General features: G+C 42.5%; 1 protein-coding gene across 1 annotated transcript in view; it reads left to right on the forward strand.

Moving 5' to 3' along the window:
- The first annotated feature begins 6745 nt into the window (after positions 1-6745).
- CDH4 (cadherin 4) overlaps positions 6746-26201 on the forward strand; it is a 467294-nt gene continuing 447838 nt past the window's right edge. Inside the window, exons 1-2 of the mRNA XM_054173650.1 lie at positions 6746-6952; positions 9222-9333. Coding sequence (XP_054029625.1) covers positions 6893-6952; positions 9222-9333 — 172 coding nt within the window. The 5' untranslated portion in view covers positions 6746-6892. The remainder of the gene's footprint in view (positions 6953-9221; positions 9334-26201) is intronic.

A 26201-nucleotide genomic window follows, 5' to 3' on the forward strand; every position in this document is an offset into this window, starting at 1 on the left:
TTTTCACTTCTACTATTCAAATCCATAGACTGTCAAAGTTGTCTCTTGTAAAGTGCTTTGTGTTTCAGGTGGGTTTTGACCAAAATGCTGACAGCTCCAGAAAATGACTTCATATTAAAAAGGTAACTTGGGCTATCTCTGAGGAGCTCTGCCTCAGCATTTAGCATGCACGCACACACAGTTTAGCGTATCTGCTGCGCTGCTAAAACTGTTGGATGTATTCAGGAGGAAGAAATATTTGGGAGGCATACAAACAAGCTGGGTGCCACAAAAGGCAGAGAGCTCAGAATATAACTTCTATTTATGCTTTACCAATCTGTGCAGAAGAAAACACACACTATTTTTTTTCTGATAAAGAAAAGCATGTATTGTCAGTAAGAGAAGAAAGTCTGATCTGAACCTCACATTTTTGCTATGTAGAAGAGTGTTTGTTTATTCATATGGCTGCTTGCACCAGTGTTAAATTATTTTGAACAAATAACTGGAATAATATATATTAAGGTGAACATTTCAGTGCAGATGAAGCCATGTCCACCAAAAGAAGAAAGAAAAGCAGTGGTGATGAGAAGTGCTGCTAGGAACCAGTAAAATCTGTAAGTCTGAAAAATTGTCATTTCCCTCAGCAGTTCCTATAAAAACCTTTTCATTACATTGATATTCATTTGGAGTTTTCTGGTGTGTGAGGAGTGGTTACAGAACTATGAGGATTCATAGGTTAGGTCCTGCCCCATTCCGCTGATATCTTGGTGAACCTGTCAGTGTGAACTTACCCAGTGGTACAAGAGGTCACGGTGAGGGGACTTGTGAGAAAAATCATCTCCTCCTCAGCTGCTGAGGAGGATGCATGGAGCAGATGGGGAGGAGATCACTTGGTTTATATCACTTCAGTGATGCTCTTCCCGGATGCTGCTCTTGTGTAATGCTTACTGTGAATTCAGCCACCTTAGACAACTAATTTTAGCTAATTCTTTGTTTCTGAGGTGATGGCAGAATTGTGCTTAAACACATTCTTGTATGAAAAGCACCTTAAAATCAGTACATTTAGGGAAGCTTTGGGGAAACTAGGAATCTGTGGCCCTCCCCCTACCTGTGAAAAGACACAATGGCTATTAATTTCTTTCTTTACTACATATGGTGGGGCTTTGCTGTTTCCATGCACGTGAAACACTGCATCCAGGAGCTGCCTGCCTGCTGCATTAAGGGGCTTTGGCAGCTATGGTGGTCTTCTGTGTCGGAAGCACACAGATTGGCAAATAGACCAGAGAGGTCCTTCTTCTGAAGCTGTTGCAGGGGGTATAAGGGTATAAAGAGAAACTCCCTCTATCTTCTGAGAATAAACTTAATTCTGCTTTTCTATATTTGTTAAAACCACTGCTTTAATTTGCAGTTCACTGTAATGACACAGACCTATTAAACCCCTCAGTCTACTTACACCTTTTTTCTTAATTTTTGCAATATAATAAATGGCTTTTTAAAAAAAAAATACTGTTTTGCATAGGTCAATTTTGTTTTACAGTATTTTAATAAGAGTTACATTAGTATAAGGTGTGTTACCTCTCCTGAGGTGAAAGAGACACAGAAATGGGATTTTTAAATTGATTTTAATATAGCCATTGCTGGCATGCTGCCATTAATGCCTGCATAGTTCAATGAGGAGACCACAACGTGTGTCATAATTGGAGGTCAGACTACACTGAAGTTGGCCTCCCTTGGCCAGGGTAATTAACTGTGCAGGAAGGTTTTGTATAGGGCCTCTGAAGCTGGATTTTCCTTATTGCCATTCGCATTACCAACTCAGAAGGAGAATCAATAGGAGCCACAATGTACAGATCAGTAGATAGTGTAAAAGAGAGAAAGTTCAAATTCCTTGGCATTGCAGCATGCCTGGCAGGACTGAAAATGTGACTTCAAAACTCTGTTTAACCAGGAAGATAGCTGTGTCTTTCTCAGCATCCCAGCACATAGGTAGCACATGCAGGGTGGTAAAGAATCACCTTAATTAATGCATACTCCTTTCCTGTTTGGAGCTGCTTTTTTTCCTGTGGGTTTCTCTTTCAAGTCACTTTCTCCTCTGTGACTCATCATTTTGTCTTTAGATTTTTGTACTGGAGCCAGATCATAAGTAATCCAGAATTTTGAGCTGTGCCAAACCATTCATGTAGTCCCAGTGATTTGCTGTTGCTTAAAAAAATTACATAAGTGTACCAAAGTTTAGGTTTTACTGTTAGTTATTTTCCCTCTGTGGTTTTGGTCTTTCTACTAAGGAGCATCTTTATTTCCTCTGTTGGCTTCTGTCTGGGTCTGATAGGGTGCTTATGTCTTTTCCAGATCATTAATTTCTCCCCAGCTTTGATTTACCTTTCACTTTACTGTTCAGTTCCATCTCATCCCATCTTCCCTACACATCCCAAAAAGATCCCCAATGTGGCTTAAATCTGAAGGCATTTCTCATTCACTTCAGTTTTGAACTGAACATAAATTCATAATTTTCCATTATCTCCCAATCTAGAATCATCATTATTTCTCTGGATCTGTATATATTCCTTCTTTTTTTACTACTTGTGACACAAACCCAGATTAGTAATAACAACTTTCTATGTCACTGGTCAGCTAGCTATCTGCTAGAAGAAGCAAAATCATCAGATCATACAGAAGAAACCTAAGGTGTGGTCTGCACACTGTATTCATTTCATTTCTCCTTGCTTGTTGATTTTATTTTTTTTAGAACAATTTTTTATTCTTACCATCTAGGCCATAACTCTTTGCTCAGGTTCAGCAAAACATTTGCTTATCAGAGAATTAAACAAGTTAAGCCAGTGGGAATATTTCCCAAATAAGGAATTCAGATATCAGCCCTAAGCTAGGAAGGCTAAGGTCTCTTGAGGCTTTGTTTTCTCACCTCCTGTCCACTTAATTTGTTATTCCCATGCTTTCACATACTTGATGGCTGCTTGACAATTTTATTGTATGTTGTACTGTCCCTCAGCGATCACACCTCCCTCTCTCTTATTTCCTGTCTGTGGTAACACAGCTCACATCTGATACTCATCTCCACCACTACGGGTTCCATTGTCCCCTTGATATGCACGTGTAACTCCCACTGCTGTCAATAGGAATTACATGCGTGCATCAAGGAGAGAGAAATCCCTTGTGTACTCCGTGCTCCTCGTTATCCTGGCAGCCAGTTCTGTAGATGTCTCATCTATGAGCCTTTTACTCTCGAGTGTTGTGCACTATAGCAAGTTGGCTCTTAGGCTCTGCAGCTTTGCTCTCAAGGTGTTTAGCAAGTTGATTTAGTGTGCATGTGTACACTCTCAAATGTCTTCATCCAGCCAAATCCACATCTTGTAGTGTTCCTATGTTAGATGATAGAGCTTCCTATTTCCTTTTTATGCAGGAATACCAATTCATAACCAGTTTCCCAGCAGACTGAAAGTGAAGCGAGAGTCTGAAGCTAGCTCTCCCAAATAGCATATGTTCAGGCCCAGCTCAGACCTCCATGCTTAAATGCAGCAGTTGGTGAAAAATTCACTAGGTACAAAAATGTAAATGGCATCTTTTAATTTTCCTTAAAGATCTGAAGGGAGATATTTTACAAGCACTTGATGTTAAGTGCTTCTAAACAAGGAGGTAGTTGAAATAGTAGCTAATCAGTTAGCAAAACTTTAATTCCTTCCAAAATTAATCAGTGTCGAGAGTTGAAGGAAACTGTGAGTCAAACCCAATACATTGTATTCTCCTCTGATCATTCTGGAACCACTTCAGTTTGGGAGGGTACCCAGTATCTCACACAGGCCAGTGTTATTAGAAACATAACTGGAAAGCGTACTCACTCCATTTGCAGACTTATCCCCCAAGTACAGAGTCAGTCAACACAGCTTAGAAAGGAGGGATGGCAAACTAGTTTGGGAAAAAAATCAATTTGCCATCAGATTAGAAATCAACTGTAAACATGTTGAGGAATTCTATTTTTTTTTTTTCACTACTGCTCTGCCTTTTCTTCACAATCTGTTGTAGTGTTAGACTTATTTTGACAATACGTGTAGAACTTGTCATATTAACAAAGTTATCAAACACAGTGAGCACATGCAAAGCAACAGCTGTAGTCCAGCAAGAGTCAAAATAACTGGCCACAGGTATTCACAAGGAAATATCCACACTGTAGTTGTAAAATAAAATAAAAAACAGCCCCAGAAGCCTCCAGAGTACTTGTAGCTTTATTTAAATAGCAGCAACTGCTGCTGCCCTTCAACCCAGAGCAATCTACCCCAAACTTTGAAAATTAGGCTGAAAAGAAAAGGATCAAATTCAGATTTTACCTCGACGTATAAGGATTATCTTTCTGTTAGGATTTCTGCCTTCGTGAAAGTGCTTCGTTAAAAAAAAAGGTACCCACTAAATTCAGTACAATGATGGGATTTATTTGGGGTTATGTAACAAACTCAGAAATACTTGTTTAAAAAAAAAAAACAAAACCCCATAATCCACTAAGACTGTAAATTGGTGGGGTAGGAACAATCTTTTCATTATTCGTGCCTACAGAGCTTAATACAATGAGGTCTCAGTTCTTCGCTAACATCTCTAGGTGTTAACACAATGCTATTAAATCTACTCAATAGCAAAAGATGCAGTCAGTGGATTTATGTGTCTCATTCCTTTGGAAATGTGTGAATCTAACAGAATAGTTTAATGGCCAGATTTTTCAGCTGCGATGTCTGATTTTGCACGTACATCAGATAGCACGCATCTATTTATGCAAATCGCTGCTGGATTTATATGCACAAAATACACATGCCTGAGAACTCCTATTTGTGGTGTTGAGCTGCATTCAGAAAGGAAAAAGATCACATTTGGAGGCCAGGGTCACAGTGCAGGAAAATAGCAGGACCATACTTAGCACATGAAACCGCTGCTTTCCTTCTTCAGTATTCTGGGAAAACTAAATTGACTTAAGTCTCACTTTCTGGTCCTGCTTTGAACTGCCTTTATTTTTACACCAGAAAACCTCTAGTTTATTGAAGTTAGCTTTATTGCTACTGATGTGAACATGGACTAGGCCTGACACGACTGTTTTCCTCTAAGAAGGGTCAAGCTCAGACTGGCTCATGAACACAACTTGGGAGCTAGTTCAGACACTATGCATTTTTCTACCTCATCCTGAAACTGACATCCATACAAATTATTCTCTTCTCAGGAAGGCACCTGCATCACCCTCCCCTCTCCCTGCCCAAGGTTTGATTAATGCAAGCACAGAGCCTGACCCTGGGTACTCACAGGCCTGCACCCCTACTCCCTGCCTGACCAAAGCCCACCCAGACCTACACTTCACAGTCCCTGGTCCCACTGTCTGCCCAGCGAGGCTTTTCTCTTCCGAACAAGGTGGTATTAGGCAAAGGCTTTTGCAGGTGAAGGAGTGGGTGGTCTCTACCATAGAATCATGGAATATTTTGGATTGGGAGGGACGTTTAAAGCTCATCTAGTCCAACCTCACAGCAGTGAACAGGGACATGTTCAACCAGAGCAGGTTGCTCAGCGTCCCAAACAACCTGACCTGGAATATTCGCAGCTATGGGGCCTCTACCACCCCTTTGGGCAACCTGGACCAGTGTCTCACCATCCTCAGTTATAAATAAGCTTTTCCTTATATCTCACCTCCTCTCATTTAGTTTAAAACCATCCCCCCTTGTTCTGTTGCATCTGGACCTGCTAAAAGGCTTGTCATCATCTTTTGTATAGACTCCCTTAAAGTACTGGAAAGCTGCAAGAAGATATCTTCCTGCCTGTTCATTTTTTGCTGTAGATATGCCACTCCCCTACTCCTTTTCTTCACAGCCTGGGCTAGACTGTCCTCACTGGGTATGCTCATCATCCCCTTGATGCATCAGCTTTTCCTATGGACATGCTAAGTTTTCCCTCACTGGACATGCTTGGTTTACACATGGACCTGCCTTTCCCCCCACCCTACCCCAATGGGTACCTCTTCCCATTAGATATATTATTTTTCCCCTGGATTGTTACTTTTTCCTCTGTGGATAAAGATTCACACAATCACAGCATGGTGGGGCTTGGAAAGGACCTCTGACTATCATTGAGTCCAGCCCCTTGCTAAAGCAGGATCACCTGGAGTAAATCACACAGTAACACATCCAGGTGGGTTTTGAATGCCTGCAGGGATGGACACTCCACAACCTCTCTGGGCATGCTTTTCCCGCGCTCTGCCACCCACAAAGTAAACACTTTTTCCGTTTATGATTGCATGGAACCTCCTATGTTCCAGTTTGTGTCTGTAGCCTCTTGTCATGTCCTTGGATAGCTCTGAGAAGAGTCTAGCTCCATCCTCCTGACACTTGCCTTTTAGATATTTACAAGTGTTAATGAGACCTTCCCTCAACCTCCTCTTCTCCAGGCTGAAGAACCTCAGCTCTCTCTCAGCACTTCAGTGCTCTCCTCTGGATACGCTATTTTATCTCAGTGGGTATGTCTATCCTCCGGATATGCCGTTTATTTTCCCTCAGTACATTAGTCTCATGTCTTTGGACATGTAAGCTTGGTCTCCGAACAGCCGATCACCACGCTCCCGTCCACGGGCGCGGAGTTCCCGCAGGGGGCTGAGCGACGCGCAGCCGCCGCCAGTCGCCCCCCCTTCACCTCCCGCCCCGCCGCGGGGCGGCGCCTGTCGCTTTGAGGAGGCGCGTGCCCGCGCGCCGCGGGGCCGGGGGGCGGGGTTTGGCGGCGGCGCGCGGCGGGCGCTTCACCTGCAGCCCAGAGCGGGCGCTGAGCGGCGGCGGTGGGAGCGGGGTGGCGGTAGCGACCCTCTGGCCCTGGCACTGCGCAGCGCAGCACCGGGCGGCCACCGCGACAGCCCGGCGGGAGAGCGGGCGCCGCCGGGGCGATGAGGACCGGCTCGCGGGTGCTGCTGGTGCTGCTCCTTCCAGTCTGGGGCTTGGCGGCGGTAAGTGGGGCGCTCCGGGAGGATGGGTGGGTGGGTGAGTGAGTGGGTGGATGGGTACAGCATCCCCGTGTCCGCGCTCCATGGAGGTTCCGCGACCGCTCCTCACCCGTCGCTTGCGGGCACGGCAGCCGCAGCAACTTCGGGAGGTCTGGGAGCGGAGCCGGTCCGCGCAGCCGGCGTGGGTGAGTGTGCGGCAGCGACGTCCCCGCAGTTCTGTGCCTTTCACCGTTTCTCCTGCATTTTTTGCCTATACAGTTTGTAGTTACTATTTTTTATCTTGATTGTTCGCTTGCAATTTCTTGGCTCAGCGATGCCGGTAAAACTTGCCTTCCGTGCTGCGCATCGGCAGATAAACTTCGGGGGGTAGCGGCTTGTCCCGGCGGCGGAACAGCTCCGTGCGTGGAGCTCTGCGCGAATCCAATGCAGCCTCCGCGCCCCAGCGCGGCCGCGTTGTGCTGTCCGTGCCACCCATCCCCGCACCGCCGGTGCCATGGCCATGCCTTTAACTTTAATTTTTATATGCCCGTCAACATCCTGAGTGGACCTGAACCGTGTTGAGGGGTAACGGTCTGAAAAGTTTGGGGGATTTAAGGTTTCCTTCCCCTTAAGTGAAGGGGTGTCTGGCGAACATCAGCGAATGCCGGAGCGCGTGGCTGCAGCGGTACGGTGCGAGCGGGGCGGCTGCTGGAGCTGGTATTGGACTGGCTGAAGGAACAAGAGCCGCTTATTTTCCTGCCTGAATTCCCCTGTGCCAAGTTGTATCTGTGCGGGTGTCCCGAGTTCTCGGAGGCTGGGGGGGTGCAGAAGGAGCCCCGGTGTGCTCTCATCTAGCAAGCATCCTTATAAATAACAGGGTGATTTCAGGTTGAAGCCTGTTATCTTCAGTCAGCCCCCCTGAAATGTTTGCTAATGGCAACATCTTGCCAACGACGGTCAGAGCCCACAGAGCCGCCGCTTCCTTGCGCTTCCCTTGCAGTAGCTGGCATCCGTTTCCCGAGCGTGATTTTGAGCAGAGTGCGTTGGCTTGCGTTCTGCTTACTAAGCTCCTCCAAAAGGACCCTTCGCTCCTCTTCCCTTCTCGCTCTCTTTCTCTAATGCAGCATCACTGGTGCCCAGGAGTGTTTTGGGAAGCCCGGGAGAGCTGTGTTTCTCCCCGGGGAAGCAGGTGCGTGCCTTGAGTTGCACTTTGTCGGGGAAGTGACTCTCCTAGTCCCCTGGCTTCAGCCAGCGCTGGTGGGACTAGACGTGTCGGAAATGCAGCCTGCCTCGCTCAGCGATGCTGTGGGTAGCCCTGCCGACGGTCCAGAAGCGTTGGCAATCCCTTGCCGCTGGCACTTGTTTGTGCGTAAATCACCTGGTGCTTGTTAGGCATAAATCACTAGTTTTTGTGCTTTTTCAGTAAGTTGGTTGGAGTAGGGGTCTGGGACCCTTCATGCTGGGAAATGTGTACCCCAAGCCTAGCAGTCGAGAGTGCCAGGACTGGACTATCCTGTCTCTGTATCTGGGGCTGGTTCTCTGCTGTGCGTTCCAAAGTTGCAGCAGAACAGCTGAGTGTTTAGCTGAATGCTTCCTCCTGGATCCTGGTTGTGCTTGGGGCAGTGCATTCTGTGGCACTGTTACTTTTTGATTGGGCATCCCCTCCATCCCCTCCATCCCCTCCATCCCCTCCATCCCCTCCATCCCCTCCATCCCCTCCATCCCCTCCATCCCCTCCATCCCCTCCATCCCCTCTTGGGGCAAGTGCAGAGCCTGGTGGGTCACAGAAGGAGCAGGAGGCAGAGATATGAAGGCTGCTACAGGGTGAAGGGGAAGGAAGGGGACTTCAGCTGATCACGAGCTCCTGAGGCTGCAGTGAGCTGGGATGTTTCTCCTTCAGCCCCGGGACTTGCCCAGTTTCTCAATAGCAAAACTCAGTGATTTGAATGTTGCAACATCAGGCCTTTGCGTGGCTCCAGTGCGAGCCCAGCTCGCCTTGATGAATTGCTGCTCTTTGTTTCCTCTCCTCTTCTGACAGTGCCCACTATCCCAGCTTTCCTACAAACAATGCTCTTTATTGTAGTCAGGCAACTATATTCTGGCCCATTTTATTTTTGCAGCTACAGTATGGATCCACTCCAACAGACGAGCACTTAAGCACAAGCACATTCTAGTTGCACACTGCTTTACTGTTCAGGTTCGCCTGTGCCTAAACACCTAGTAGTTGGGTGCAAAATGTTTTCCCAAATGACAAGAAGTCATGGTGTGTGTTTTCTTTGTTTTGTTTTTGCAGGTGCGCAATGGGGATCTTACAGTTAGACCCACATGCAAGTCTGGCTTTTCAGAAGAAGACTACACTGCATTTGTCTCTCAGAACATCCTGGAAGGGCAGAAGTTACTCAAAGGTACGTGGAATCAGAAGCTTAATAGGTTTTGCAGTGACTGTATTTTTGAGAGGTGAAAGGAGGCTTAAAGATGCAGGTTTTGATGGTTAAATTTTCTGCAGAATTATGTTTGTAGGAGGAAGAAGCACTAAGTGGTTTACCTGCACGCAGTTTTGAATACAGATGAATCATTCACAGTCCGCGTGCTGTCTGCTTCAGGTGGCTTGTTTGCTGTAGTATGCGAGGTCATCACTTCACTTTTAAGTCTCCCACTCCCACCCCGTCTGAAGGAACTCTGCATTTGATATTTTAGAAAGTATTTTTATGTATGAAATTCAAAGATCCTTAAATTATCTCTGCTTTGAAATGCATGATAAAGCAGACGTTGTTGTTGGAAATGTGGTAAACAAGCCTACAGACATTCTGTTCACAAATGTGGCATTCATTTTCATTACTGCCCCACTGACAACATGAAAACACAGGCAAGAAGAAACTACCAATTAGCTTTATAGTAATTGCAGGATTATAACCTCTTTTGTGATTGTAAACTCTAAGAGGTCTTCGTAATCCAAATAACAATAGATTATCCTGAGCATTGATCTGTTTCCCTTTCAAGTTAAAAATAATTAAACTTTATATTTGTATGATGTAGGAAATGATTGTTTTTCTCCAAGAGAATTTTTGAGGATCAAAATCCCCTCCTGCCTCAGCACCTCTCTTGAGTTAAATCACTGCAGCAATTCTAAACACAATCTACTGTGAAAGTTGGGGAGCACACATCAGAACCTGATGCTTTGCTACTCAAGGATTTATAAACCCTCGTTACTTTCTCCTGAGTACATCTGCTCACATGTGTGTCTCTGCCAGAAAGCTGGGATTTTTGTCTTCCTCCAGAGCAAACACCTGCTGTGCTACTTTGATTTCTCTCAGAAGAGGAGAGTTGTCAGTTTCAGCAGAATCCAGGACTGGACACTTTTTTCCTCTCCACAAGTTGGCAATCAGTTTTGGTTTTGAGCCTAGTTGTCTTTAGTTTTGCTGTTCAGGAATTCTGTTGACCGGCCTGGCGTCAATTAGTAGACATTGGGGAGTTTAGTTTGAAAGATAACCAGATAGGGCTTTGACATAGACAAGCCCCAAAATACAGCAGCATGTGAAGAGACCAAGTACCAAGTGTGCACACATTTAGTAGCAGTTTTTCCCAAACCTGTATGTGCGCTGTAGAGCTTTACAGCTCAGTCTGTAAACAGAGTAGATGTCATGCTTTTTAGCTTTGAAAATTATTTGATTAAACAATGGCCTCCAACGCTGGGGAAAGTCATGTCATTAATATATTTGCTCAGAGGAGTATATTTTGCAGTCTAGTGCTTGATAAATTGTGCTGCATGTTTATGTAAGTGGACAATAGGGGTGGAGCAAAGGTCTGTTAGAGGAGTTGGCTGGTAATGAGTTTGAAGACAGTGTCGTGGCTGTCACTTCATTTTTATTTTAACTGATAATTTTAAACCAGGAAATTATATTTAGATAGGCTGTCAAGTTGATTTGAATGAAAATACCTCTCTCTTTAAACTTATCCTTTAGGGGCCAATTGTAGTTTTACCTTAGTTATGGCAAACCTGCCTGAGATTTAGGGCTGAACTGGCCCTTGGGATATTATGTATGCATGAACCACTTGTAAGATTAATGTCCTGATAATGATTGTCACAAGTTACGTGATTTGTAAGCATGTTGTCAACAGGAGAAGAAAGAAAAAGTACAAATGCTGCATTTGCTAATAAATAAACTAGAATCTTTACACTTCTTAATCTGCAATCAAGTATGTGCTGCTGTTCATCATAGGAAACAAACACAGCTAAATAATTTGTACAATAATGGGGGCGAAAACCTGCTGCATGAAATTCTTTTTCATGCTTATGTTGTTCTTTATATATGCACTAGCATGAAAAATTGGTAGTTTTCCAGTTTAGGTTTAATTTTACTTCCTAACACTTGATATGTCTGAAGCATCAAATGTTTATCTCATTCTTCCATCTGGGTGAAGTATTGTACAATAGTTCAGACCAAAAATGGGTTCAGATTGCTTACATTATCATGTTTGATAGATTGACATATGTACTGTTTCACACCATCTTACCACGCAAAGCTTTGCTGCCAGCTACCACCATCTTATTCATCAGCATTCAGTAATTCATCTGCAGACCAAATGGGTCTGTGTGCCTGAAAAACGTAGGTAGGAATTCACCTGTCAGGGCTTTCACAGAATTGGGTGGGGGAAGAAGTGTGTATGTGGTTCAGATGGCTCCTGGGAAAGAGTGGGCATACATCAATTCTTCATGCTGCGTAACCCACACTTTGTCCTTGTGAAGGAGGTGTGGGGAGTCCTGGGGCAGTTTGTGCTGCCTGAAGGGTTGTTCACCAGAAATCAGGCACCTTGTAGACCTCAGCATAGTGATGAACTTCAGCCAGCGTTAGGAAGTTTAGATGCTTTATGGTTCAGAGATAAGCTATGTGGCAATAAACCTAGCATTTCCCTTTTAAGCTTTGTAATATCCAGCTCTCAAATGTATGCAGCGTTATGAATGTATCAAAATGAAAGTGCTTGTAGTATTCTAGGTTTGAATCAAGTTAAACAGATAATGACTGCTTATAATTTACTTATTCCAATGGAAATAGCTTAGCCTTAATTTGACAACAAGAGCTTTTACAGAGTCATTGTTTTATTATAAGTATGTCATAAGCTATTAGCTACTACTTTGTGGTTCATCTTATTTGCCTGAGTCAGCTCACTAACATCCCCAAAACATACAGATTCTAGCAGGAGCTATTTGTTACACAGTAATTAACTTGTTTATGATAAATGGATGGGAGAAATGTCACGGCATTTTGTTTTATGTATAAATGAAAAGCATCTGCATTCTAAAAATTTCACGTAAATTAGACTTAAAATAATTTTCCCCAGTAGTGCCACAAATACCACATCTGACACGGCACTGCCAATGCTGTAGCCTCATGATGGGGTATTAGCTCAGTTGATTTGTGGACCCAGTGCCTTCCTTAGAAATGCTGTCCCTGCATCTCTTAATAAAAGTGACTAGGGTGTAATTTGTTTTTTCTTGCCTTTTTTTCTTTGGTGGTTGTTTGTAGGATAATAAACTTAGTCTTGATCACTGATGCATGATAATGTTTAAAATGGGATTGTTAACTATTTTCTTCTTTAGCCTGAGGAGAAATTTCAAATCCTGCAGTATGGCAGAGGATGATTACGGCACGGGTATCTTTTTCTCTTTGTTAATTATTAATGTTAACTTAAAATGGTGAGAACATTGGTCCTGAGGGGTGGGGAGCAACGATGTGCAGTGCTGTGCTGAAGACTGTTCTGCACTGACTTGGAGGATCTGATCCCTCAATATGAACTCAGGTGTAGTGGAATGACAGTGACTAGTGGCCTTCTGGGGAGGGAGAGAAATAAGGAGTATGATACTAAAGTGATAACCAATATGATCTGGGGGCGCTGATTGTTGCAGGCACTATTCTGAGGGCAGTTGCTGGATGCGTGCAGAGTGCATGATTCCTTAGCTGACCAATTCCTTAGCACGCTGTGTAGAGCAAAACAATAACATTCCATGTGTGCCAGGAAAAACGTCCTCACGTTGGCACCCTTTGGTTGGGACATGCGGCAGAAGCCACCTCCTTGACATGCTGGCACCTCTTATTTGGAAAAGATTTAAGCTTCTATATGTGGTTGTATTTTACTGGTTAAGGGATTGATAACAAAGAATGTATAAACAGCCACTCTGAGCTATATTTGCTTAGGGACTGAGTTAGGGCTTCTCTAGGGAGTTTGGCTGGGGACTTGGGTTAGGGCTGCTAGGGTCTTCTGCTTCTGTTAGTTGGCTACTTCTGGCTAGGGCTTCAGTGTAGGGATGCTGCTAGGCATGTGCTCAGGGCTAACTCTTAACTGCTTTGTCTCTTAAGGACTTCTGGGACTTCTGTAAGTGGGACTCTGAGACTCTATGATGCTAGGGATTCTACAGTGCAGCAATGAAGGACTTCTGAGATTCTATGCTCTCTGCATTTCTGAAATCTTGTTGCTATATGGCAGTGGGGTTCGTGCCTCTATTCATCACCCAGTGTTGGCCCAAATCGGGAAGAAAAACAACAGCTGATAACTCTTGATATTGGGTTTATGCTCATTTTCATTTCTGTAAGGTGGTTGTTGAAAATTGTAATTAACCCCTCATTTTTCTAAATTAGAAATCCAGGCTTTATTGGCATGCTGTGAGGCCGTGGCAACTGCTGGTGGGTGGAATGGCATCACGATGTTAAATGCATTGTTTTTTCAGCCTAGTGCCATCACAGTTCTAGCAGGTCACCTCTCAGAAACACAGCCAAACATCGTTCAGCTTTCCCTACAATTGGGAGATGACATCTGCGGTTGAGATGCACAGCCCCTCTTCTGGTTTCCTGTACATCTCTTCATCTGCAGTGATTCATGTTTTTGTTGCCCATCCTAAGTAGTGCCTATACTGATGTAGCAGGATAACTTCACTTGTGTAGGCAGTTACGTTTGGGTAGCAGCGCGTGGAAGCAGCTTATTTTCATACGGGAAGATGAATAAACTGTGCCAGCGTGTTCTGCTTTAAGCGAGTGTATGAAACCAAAGGTAGCCAAGCTTCATGCAAATGTATAAAAACGTAATTGCTTCTATGCTAGGAATTTTACTAGTGTTATTTCTGGTTAAAAACAAAGTACTTAAACCTTACTGCAATGCCTGTTCTTTTTTCATAAGTACTCAATATGGAGGCCATCTCTCATAAGTGCTGTTTTTTAAGAGGTAACATGTTCTTCTTCATGGTCAAAGCTTTTTGTTCTCCCTGATGAAGTTTCAAAGCCTTAGAGTCAGTACTATTTTGGTTTGAAAAGACCTGTTCAGCTCTCATCACCCCCAGTGGTAAATCTTAGAAAGGCTGCAAATGGTGGTGAGAAAGTACAGAACAGATAGATCAAAATCACCCAACATTCTGAATCTTCATGGGATAGTGTAGAAGCAAACATTAAATAACGAAAGGGAAGAGGAAGAACTTGAGCAAGTCTTTGCAAACTGTTTGTCTGATTACTAACAATTCATTTAGTAGTAACAGTAAGGATATAGACCGTACCTCCTTTTGGGGGGTAAATGTGCTGTATGCTTGTGGTTAAGGTAATCTAGGAACTTGAATGTGGTGTGTTAGTGAAATGTACTACTTGAAAATAGTTGCACAGCCCCAAAATACTATTGCATGCAGGAAATTTGTCCCCTGTGAAATCATGAGACAAATCTTTGAGGAGGAATTCTAATAGCTTTGTGTGCCAGAGGGAAGGATCATGCTCCTGGGGTAATGAACAGTGACCTGGCATGCAAGCGCTATCTGCGTTATTGTGTGGCCCCAATATATGAATCAGTTGATGGGGACATTCTGCCTGTCCTTACATCTGCCTTCCCACTAGTCCTGAGTCTAGAGTCCAAAGAATACATTGGTACTTGTTTGTTGTTAATTTCAGTAGGAGCATGGTTCCTGAAGACATCTGTAGGTTGAGATCTGCCTCTGAGGCATGCTTGGAAGGATGTTCCATGCTGAGGATGTCCTGCTTGTGGGGTGCCTGCAATGCCATCTCTGCACTCAGTCCTGCCCAAGTCTTCTGAGTGCCCTATGGTGTGTTGTATGAGTGTTTTTTGGAAGTGAAGACCATGAGGGATGTTGGGATTGTTCTGGTATTTGGTGAGGTTTTGAGCATCTCTTGAGGGTTGCTTAGTTCTTGTAGCAGTAGGGAAGTTCTGCTGCAGACCTCTGAGAGATCCAGTACCTTCTCTGAACTGCTCCCAGTTTAAAAGATAGAGACTTTATGCTTTCATGATTTTGTGGTCTGTGATTCTGCATGAAAGCAGTTGCTGAACTTATCATACACGTAATTAGCTTCACAGTTCCTTAATAAAATCTGAAAGTAGGCGAAAGTCCACTGGGAACCCAGAACTCTTTCCCTAACCCTTCTTCATTCCTTTCTTGGAGCAAAAAAGAGTCAGACAGATATCAGCTTTCTATGTTAAGCTTGTACATGCTCCACTGAAGCTGCCTCTCAGAAAACACTTCTCCCATTCCACAGGACAGCTTCCTTTAAAAGCAGTTCCTCTTGATGGGCATGTTGCAAATCAAAACCATAATTTCAATGAGTTCCAGAGGAAACCCCAGAAAGAGCTGCCACAGATTGGGGAACTGCTGATGCCTATTTATTTTTAATGTTTTTCTTCAGATCTAACTTCTGACACAAAAATGATGTTTCAGATGACATTTTTATCTAAATAAAATTGCAGTTAATGAGACTGGAGTAGTCAATAACACTCTGTAGAGTTAATCCCCTTACGCTGTTTAATAACTGTATATATTGCTTTCTAGATCAGAGCTTTGAACCAAATTCCTCAAACCCAAGTAAAATTACTTTTTTTTTCCTCCCCCTGCATTCTGGGGAGCTATCAGATTTTTATCTGCCTCTCCAACAACAAACTCTGAATTTCTCTCTCTCTTTCCTCTTTTTTTTTGTTTGTAAGGAATCTGTCTGTTAAAAGAACTGGCTGCTTCAAATTAGGTACTCTAAGAAAAGGTATTAAGGAAGAAAATTAAACAACAATTTCTACTGAATAATTAATTCCTTCCTTTCTTTATGCTTAGACTTTCAGGAAAGAAGCTATGACTGGAACAGTATCAATTTGTTATTTATTACCTGATTTTTTTTGAACTCCAAACCAATAACGTGAGGTCTATTAAGGTCTGAAAATGTTAATTTGAAAGTCACTTTTGTGTTCAGAAACTGGTGCTGACAGAGCTCATGAGCTCTGATCTCACACAGCAGATGCTGAAAGCATTCTGGAAATTCTGTTTTGTGTGTGGTAAATTAAAATTATTTATTCTAACAGTAAAATATTTTCTTGCATAATTTTCATTGACCTAATGCCAGCTCTCGTTGCCTAATTTCATTGATATTTATGTGCAATCCTCCTTCTGCCTTAATTTCTACCCTGGAAATGAGTGTAATGTTTTTCTAGAGGTAGCTTATTTCATTGCAAACTCAAGCTGGTACTTAATTTGACAGTAGCATGGGCCATGTGCATAGCTCGTAGAATATTTTAGTAATATGGATAATATTTAGAAGTCTTATTTGAAGGCCACGAAGGGATTAAAACTACAGAGGATGGGATTTGATTGGAAATCTGCTTCTTAATATTTTTTCATGTAATAGACTGAATTTCAGTAACAGGGAAAGAAGTGAGTTTCTGTTCAATTTGAGGTTACTGGTATATTCAGAACTAGTGCTGTTCTTCTATAAAATCTACTTTTTTTGTGGTTTATAGGCAAATGGAAGTTGTGAGAACTAAGACCAGAAAGCAGTATTTGAAAAATGATAACCAATATGTGCCTCTAGGATGTCCAGTTCAAATGCTTTGGCAAAAGGTTTGAGATTCTGGGCCCTTCAATTTAAGAAGGACATTGAGACTCTTGAACGTGTCCAGAGAAGGGCAACAAGGCTGGAGAGAGGCCTTGAGCACAGCCCTTCGAGGAGAGGCTGAGGGAGCTGGGGTTGTTTAGCCTGGAGAAGAGGAGGCTCATGGGAGACCTTATTGCTCTCTACAGCTACCTGAAGGGTGGTTGTAGCCAGGAGGGGGTTGGTCTCTTCTCCCAGGCAACCAGCACCAGAACAAGAGGCCACAGTCTCAAGCTGTGCCAGGGGAAGTTTAGGCTGGAGGTGAGGAGAAAGTTCTTCACAGAGAGAGTTGTTAGCCATTGGCATGGACTGCCCAGGGAGGTGGTGGAGTCACCGTCCCTGGAGGTGTTCAAGAGGGGATTGGATGTGGCACTTGGTGCCATGGTTTAGTAGTCATGAGGTGTTGGATGACAGGTTGGACTTGGTGATCCTTGAGGTCTTATCCAACCTTATTGATTCTATGAACCTGTGTCCATGACTAGAGAGTGATTTCTCCAGGAGCCTGGCCTTGAGCACTGAGCAGGGAGTTTGTGCTGGCTTCATGGACTCCATCTGTATACTTACTTATTTATTAATTGTTTTTTGCATGTAAACCCTCAGTGCATTAGCCACAGCTTTTGAAGAGCATTTTTTTTGGCTCTCATTCAATTTTCCTTTTGATGCTTAAATGATGTCCCTGTCTTAATATTATTTTTTCAAGTAAAACTCAGAAATGTCCTTGGCCAGCTATGCCATCAGAGGGTTTTCTTACTGCTCAGTATCATGTGATACATTGGATTTGATATTTTGTTTAAATACTTATTTAGTAGTATTTCTGAAAGGAGAGGCTGCAAGAGCTAGGATTGCCTTGGAGTGGTCAAGTCTCAGGAGAAGGCTTTTTCATCATGTGTAAAGGCCTCATGGGAGGTTATAGAACTGATGTAGCCAGACTCTTCTCAGTGGTGCACAGAGAAAGGGCAAGAGGAAGCAGGCACAAACTGCAATGCAGGACACTGCGCTTAACCACCACACTGAAAGTTTCTTACCTTATTTATCAGACACTGGAGGAGGTTGCTCAGGTGTTGTGACGTCTCCATCCTCCATACTCAGAACCCAACTGGACAGAGTCCTGGAGCCTGCTGACCCTATGCTGAGCAGGGATTTGGGTGTGGTGCTCTGCAGAGATGCCTTCTAGCCTGCACTGCACTGTAATCCTGTGAAACACTTCACAGGTGAATATATGAAAAGGTAGAGTGATGAACTGAACTTTTCTGCAAATACAGATGAAAAAGCTTTAAATAAAAACATTATAACACCCTGCAAAAAATGATCCTTACATGGAAATTGTGTTTCTGTAACTTCTTGGAAGCATAACCTCTAAAGAGAGAATAATTGAAACCCCAGGGACCAGCATTCTGCTCTTTGCTTCCATTAATGTCCAGACTTAACTTAGGCATAGTTTGTCTTCTGGCATAAGGAAATGTTGCACTAAAATTCAAAAAGCTTTTGCTTTCCTATTTATTTTTAGTAGAATAAAAGGAGAACATACGGAGTTTCTGTTTTCCCAAAATAAGCCATTAGTGCTGGCTGCTGCCTTCTTCCAGCAGAATCTTTCCCAAGTGAGTTTTCCGCTATGTAAAAAATAGTTGGGTTGAACATGATTTCTTTTTGCCACAGGCTTTATGATTTTCCTTGCTTGTATTCATTGTCCCTAATTTATTTATTAATTTTGAATTGCAGTTGCACAGAGGGAGACAGAAGTGGCAAATGTTCTGGCATATGGGCTGCACTGTCATTGGAAACAGCGACTTTCAGCTGCTCTTGCTGCCCCATGCCTCATGACCCCAGGCTCCAGCATCTCTTTGCCAGTCTGGTTAGAATCCTGCTTTCTGCTCCCTTCCAATACACAATTTTAATTATTTTTTGCTTTGCCCTCACTACTTTCCTGCCACTGTTCCTCACCACTTGCCAGCGTTTTGTGTCAGAGAGCCAGTGGCAGTAATTCAGCACTCGGTGCTAGTTGTGCTGTGCAATAGCTACTGCTTGGAGGGGTCACATAAGCTGCAGCCTATTAACATTAACATGGTAATAGCAGCCACTTTGTGGAATGCACAGTGGGACTGTTGGAAGCTCCTCCAAGGACCCTGAAGATAAATGTGGGCCACCCATGAAGGAGAAAAAGAGGAAAAAAAAAGCCATTTCTGCCTTGAAATGATCCCGTCTGTGTTTTTCATTGATACCCATAAGCACTGCAATCATTAAGGCTATTACCATGCCTATTATAAATCACAATTTTTTTGGTAGCAGTTCATAGGTTAGTCACAAAAATTGCTTTTAGTCTAACATTTTGTTCTACTGAGTTTGTCTAGTAGCAATTGCAATCCTTATTAAAGGAGATTGTCTTAAAAATAATTATGAATATAGCAATTATCCAAAGATAAATAGTCAAGATTACAAAACCTGTTCCACATAAAGCTATGCACTGGCTTGCTCTGCTGGTTAGTGTCCAGAGACTATAAAAGGCAGGTCAATGAAACAAATGTTGGTTACTTCACTCTGTAGCAGTGAAAGCATATTTGGATTCTCGATACATGAACAAAATCAAGAAATGAGCTTGAAGATGTTAAAAAATAGTTGCACTTGTAAAATTGCAAATTTGGACTAGTTTTAAGCACAGAATATAACCACCTGCTTGTGCCTGATGTAGTCAGTGGTGGTTAATGGATAACTCTACCCTGATTGTTTGGTATCTGTCTTGTTGTTGCTTCGGGCTCTAAAGGTTTTGAGACGTCTCGCTGATTTCACCAAGAGCAGTTTGTGGTGTTACCTGGACCTGCTTGTTACCATCTGTTCACTGGTGTTTCAAGCAACTGTAGAAAAATTGGGCTGGAGGAACTCAGGAGAATGTCTACTGCATGCTCCTTCCTCAAGGCATGAGAAGCTCCTTTTTAATGGGTTTGTCCCCAGTGTGCTCTTGAACATCCAGTCATAGGGACCACAGCCAATCTATCATATTGCTTCATTTCCATCATGTTTAAGCTGAAGCTCTCTTGGTGCAGTTTAAACCTGTTGCTGTTTGTCTTAGTCATCATAAAAACAGAACAGTTGTTGCTGGTTTCTTATTTATTCATTTTTTTCCCCCAACATGCTTGAAAATATTTTTTTTCAGCTTCTGTGGGCTGAACCACTTGTTTGTTCCCTTTTGTGTGTCGTGACTTAGCTCCTTTCTTTTGAGCCCTTGTCTTTGGTACTAACTTGATGCTCCACATTGATCTCAAGATGCCAGCCAAGTCTCACCATGCTGGGCAGACAAAGAGGAATACTTTGCCTCTTTTGAAGGCAATACTCCATTTGATTTATCTAATGTGATGATTGTTTTTTTCCTTAACAGTATGACACTGTTGACTCATGTTCAGCTTGTGATCCAGTATAACCTCCCACATCCTTTTTTTTCCCCTAAAGAACTGCTACCTACCCAGTCATTTTCTATGTGTTGTTGATCAGTCCTCCTGAATTGAGTTACCTTGTGCCTCTTCTGTGGATTTTTTATTCTTTTTTTTTTTTTTTGATTGGCCTGATCTGACTTGCTAGGATTGTTTTGAATTCTAATCTTGACCTCCAACAGAGTTGCAGTTGCAGCCTGCTTTTGTATTGTTTGCAGATGTACCAAACATATGCTGCATTCCTTTATCTGGTGTGTTGATAAAAGCATTGAACAAAATTGGTTCAGAACAGGCTGTCGCAATGCCCATGTGATAGAGCCTTCTGCTTTGACCATGAACCAGTAAAACTGATGCTCTGGGTAAAGTTACTGAAAAAGAATAATCTGAGCTTTTTCCGCCTTGGTGTTACATGTCTGGGATCTATAGGAGCACAAATCTAAATGTTTCAATTGGTCAATACTTTTCCTGGCTCTTGAGAGTTACAAAACCTGAGATGTTTGAATTTTCACCATCTAGAAACAGGCCAGATAAAAGCCTGAGCTAGGTTCATGGAAGTTAACTGAAATGCCACTGGAACGGAAGGACTGCTTCAGTTCTTAGTTTGTAGGTGTTTTTTTTAACTGCACCAACTCAGCTGCTGGCTAACACCAGAAGTCTCTGTCCAGGTTGCAGGACATGCTTTTCAGCCTGGCATGCCCCAATACTCTCATGATATCTGCTCAGTAGAGTACAGTTTTGTTGAAGGAACTGTTTCTAATCCCAACATGAGCTGAAAGAACAGGATTAAATGAAAGCTAAACTAGTAAATGGGAGTATTGTATCTGTATGTGGTGTATGGATGGACTCTTGTGTAGTCTGCTTCACTGTACTGAAGGACTTCGACCTTTTCTGCATCCCATTTCCCATCCTGTCGTCTGTCTAATCTTGTGCTGTGTTGAGGGCAAGGTGTTTCCTCTACACAGAACAGTTCAGTACTGCACTGCCTGTTTTTATCATATCTCTATTATTCATAGAGCTTATTAGAAGTCCCAGCCCAGCGTCTCTGTTTAATTTTGCCCATCATGCCTGTGTGTTTTTGGTAACTGAAGAAAGCCAGATGCATGCTGATCTCTGTGTTAGAGGAAGAGACTCCCTCTGCTGATGAGATCTGATTCTGGAGCATTTCACTTCAGGGGGAAAAAGACAGTAGGGCTAGTGGATTTCCAGATGGAAAATTATTTATAGAGTATTTCCCTCCCCAGTGAAAGTGCTTCCCTGGGGAACTGAAAAAAAGTCATCATTTCAGGTTCTGTATGCCTTGCTACTTGTCTTTCAGAAGCCTAATTATTGCTGGCTGGTTGCTTAGCTTCCACGAAAACAGAAGGTTTGCACAATTACACACTAAATGCAACTGTTTTGCTCATCTCCAGAAGCTTTAAATATTTTTACTTAGTGGCTGAATTACTTGGGTGAATTATGACTTTGATTTATTTATCCTTCCACGGGCTTCTGAACATTTTTCTGCTGATTCAATGCCCTCTTTTGCCTTCTAACCCTCTCTCCTGGATGAAGAAATGTGGGTAAATGGCATTGCAAATCAAAAGGATTTTTTATGTTTGGTTTTTTCCTTTGCTGTTGAGAGAAGGGACAGGTTGAGGATGAAGAAAAATGTGTACAATTGCATGAACAGAGGAGAAACTGTAGGTCATGGCAAGGCTTGGTGTATTGATATCTTCAAGGATGGCAACTATCAAAACTGTTTGGATTTCACCCAAAGATTTCCCTGTACTGTGTTCAAGCTACAAGAAGCCCTCACCAGGAGAAGTTTAATGATCTCGAGCTCACTAAATTCTCAATGCTTGTTCAAATAACTGAACCTCTGTGCAAAGTTTACTGAAAGAGGATTTTTTTTGTTTTGTTTGTTTGCCTGGAGACATAAGAGAAATGGAAAGCTAAAAGGCTGGATATACTTGGTAATAAGCAATAGCACTGGATGTTTTTGATGTTCCCTGACTAGAAGAAACCCATATGGAAAGGTTGTGTGAGGCAGTGGGCAGGTAGAAATGTTGGGGGTTTGAGTTAGCTGTAAAATAGAAGTTTAATCCCATGCTGATCATTGAACACCCATTGTACAAGCCTTTGCTGGAATTTCCAGGAGCAGTGGATAACTCTGGGGATTGGCAGAGCTCAGTGCAGATGATGCATTTTACTGGAATGAATTTCCTTAGTTTTTTTTCAATAAAACAAATTTTGATTTTCCCTTTCTACTGTGAATTGAAGCATAATGTTGGCTGTATCCTGTTAAATAGCAGCCCAACTGAGAGGTAGTGCTACAGCTGGTTCTACCTTTACAACAGTACAGCAAGTTTCATTGCCTGGGAAGACATGATGATGAAGCAAAGTTCTGTTAATGCAGCAGTAAAGTCCTTTGGCAACACAACTGGAAGAGGGAGAGTCTAACATCTGCAGAGTGGGGCTGCTTCTGGCAAAAAGAATAGAAAATTAAAATAGACATGGGTAGGAAGAAGAGATGTGGAATACTGAGTGCTTGGAGACTTGGGTAGCCCATAAAACTTTTGGGCCATGGGCCATGTTGGGTCTGGACAATTCCAGAAGCGGAATGTATTCTGAAGGCCTAAAGAGAAGACAAAATTTCTGCAGCGGTTTATTAAGTCAAAGGGATTTTCAACTTTTCATCCACATTGGGGTACCCTGTGAACAGTCTGTCATTTGCAATATATGTCTGCACCTCCAAGAGAAATTTTATAGGGAATCCACACACCAGGAAACCTTCTGTTCTTAGAAGAGCTCTCCTGAAAAGGCAAAATAAGGGGGGGGGGGGGGGAAGCTCAAGGTTATATACCAAAATCAGTAACACATGCTCAAAAGAAGTTAATATCTGATGAATATCAATTAAGTACTTCCCCAGCTAATAAATAGCTTAGGAGGTATAAAATTTAATACTCCTAAAATTGCAGAAGTCTTTGAAGAACACTTTTAAATTGGACTCATTGGAAGCAGGAGATTTAACACTGACCTGTTCTGAGGTAAGTACTGAAGAAGATAGGATGGAATGAGGCTACATTTCTTGAATATAGAGGCATTTTTGTTTAAGCTTTTCTTGTGTTAGGTGGCTTTTGAAACAGTTTATTTTTGAGGTCTTGTGTAACATATCAGCCTAATTGCACTAGTAAACAGTGTCCTGTTTAAATAAGCCTAATTCTAAGTGATTTCGAAGGCTCAGCTGTCTTGGGAGTGGGTCACAGTGCCACAGAAACAGCATGAAGAGTAACTACAAACATTTTTTTCACAAAGCTATGCCTCAATGTTCTGCTCATTTTCAGTCCTAAGGCATGAATCTGTTGCCTGTTTAAGGATCTCAAGCACCAGATGATTCTCACTTCCCTTCAGTTCTTTCCCCATCATGGTCACCTATGGGAAACAAATGAGGTATGTGCACATTTGAGGGCAGCGTTAGGCATGCTTTGTCTTGGGCAGAGATCTTTTGTTACTATGGCTCTTTCTTTGAGAATTGAGCAGATGAGAAACAAAGTGCTCTGAGGTTAGTAGTTGCAAGTTTATTTGGAAATGAGAGCATACCAGCCTTTTTTCCCAGCTGGCCTGCTTCCTGATGAGCAGTACCCCCTGTTTTTCCCAGTTGGTTTTTCTTCCTAATCCCAATGGCAGTCGTATTTTTGGCTCTTAGAGTTGGGGGGGTGGGGAAGTAAAGTGAAGTAATACATGGCATTTGTTTTGGCCCTAGTCATGACTCATAAATAGAGATAACATCTGTGCTGATAGTTTTTCATGATATATAGCCAGATTGAATGAACAAACTTTTTGTTTATTGCTGTTCTTTTGCCATTGTTATATTTAGGGAGTGCCAGTGTGAAGATTGGGAGTGTATATTTATGTACATTGCCTGGGTATAGATCAGAATTTATATACATCCTGTGAATTTTAACTTAGCCACCCTATCTTTTAAAACTAAAAATGGCTTATTGCCTTTCCCTGAGCTTTACAAAACTTTTTCAAGATCCTTCCCAAATCTGTGTCTCTTGAAGGCTTGGACTGCTGCCAAGTCTACACCATTCTTTTAATTAAAAAGACAAAAAAAGAGAAGTGAAACTTCCAATGGATGTAAATTCTTATAATCCTGAAATGATGTAAATCAGTACAGCTCCTGAAGTCATTAGAACTATTCTGACTTACATCTACTGAAAATCTGGCACATAATATTCCTGCTGGTCTTTTCTTTTGCCCAATGGTTGCTCTACACAGAGTTGGCACCGCAGACAAAGCTCTCTCTTACTAGCTGATCGAGGGTGGCACGGCTTCCAGCACTGCTGATTCAGCACAGCAGAGGCCATTTTCCTGATTTCTTTGTGAGCTAGATTAAATTACTCTGCAGCCTGGACTGGAGCCACAGGCCACAGTTTTACAGCCTTATAACATGGTATCCTAGCCCATGGCATCTGAGAGGTCTGGCTGTGTGTAAAGCTCTTCTGCTTTGCTGCAAAGGATTTTTAGATTTGGTGACCTGTGCCTTTGTAAGGCTCATGCCAGCAGTACTGAAAATATTTTGGTTGTCTGACTGAGATATAATAAAATGGGATTTTGTTAATTGAAAGAAGGAATATCATAGGGATCAGGTTAGTATGGAACCTCCACTGTGTGTGTTTGTCATGGCAACGTTTCTTTACGTTTGCCTTAAGAATTGCAGGGTAATAAGTCATGAATGTAAATTTTTAATGAATATAACACAACAGTAGCACTTGTGACATGCTCTACCCAAGTTCAGGGGGTTTGTGCCAGAGCTGTTCAACTGACTTAACCAAAACTATGGGAAATATGTTTCCTTTTGTGTTCCATTATATGTACATTTCTTGTCAGTTCTGAGCAGGTTTGGAATTGGACCAAGGAGGTGAAACAGTGGGATGCATTTTGTGGTGAGCTGTCTTGTTCACATCCTATGGAGCTGAGAAGTGGGATGTCTTGACTACTAGAATAGGCACATGGTAGAGGAAAAAGCCTATTTTCTTTTCACTGACAACTACTGGCTTTGTGTATTTAAAAGGATAGCCAGCTTTGCTGTGCTTTCTAGCTGGGCTTTATGACTGCAGCTCATAGCAAAACTGCTCTGGCTTGCTTTGGCTGAATTTGGATGTCACTCTGATTCACATTCTCCCTTCCAATGCTCACAATCCAGTCAAAAAGGACTCTCTGGAGAAAGCAGCGCTGTCAATGACAAGAGAAAAGGTCAAGCAGATCAAAAAGTAAAAGCCATCCTGCTTCTAGTATAGTGAACAATCTAAACTGATCCTATCTAAGCCAGGTGTTTGAGTGGCAACCAGGCTTAAAGAGTTGTCACAGTAAGTTGAGAAGTTTCACTCCATCTGTTCTCCCTCACCTATCTCATCACATTGTTTTCTCACTTTAAGGGGCTTGCATTATATCAGAAGGATGGGCACCTAGTACATGTGGTTATCTCTGAGTTTCCTTATTGCTTTTCAGCTTTATCTCTGTGGTTAAAAAAAAAACCCTGAACACCACCACAAAAAAACCCAGAACCACCAAGCAAAACCTCCTTGTTTCAACAGAAAGATGGATGTCTCTCTACAATTAAAAAGTATTATTGAATTGAAACATTTTTTCAAGCAGGGAAGTCCCTGAGTGTGATCCAGAAGTGAAGCTCATGTTGGTTTCAGTGCAGGCAGATTAGGGAAGTTTCTGATTGGTTTATTCTATTTTCTTTTACTTGGTTCAGGCTCTTGGTGTTGGGTAGTGCTGCTGAGCAAAGGGTTTACCTATTGATTTCTGAATGCATTGTGCTGTTAATCTAAAACTTCTTTCCCCAGTGGAATTTCTATTCAGAAGGCTCTAGCCAAGCTCAGGAAAGTTATTGGATTTGGGAACTTTGAAAGAATAATAGAAGAAGGATTGATGCAGTTGGACTTTCATGAGCTCAGTCTTCTA

This window comes from Dryobates pubescens, chromosome 26 (genome assembly GCF_014839835.1).
Source record: "Dryobates pubescens isolate bDryPub1 chromosome 26, bDryPub1.pri, whole genome shotgun sequence".
NCBI lineage: Eukaryota > Metazoa > Chordata > Aves > Piciformes > Picidae > Dryobates > Dryobates pubescens.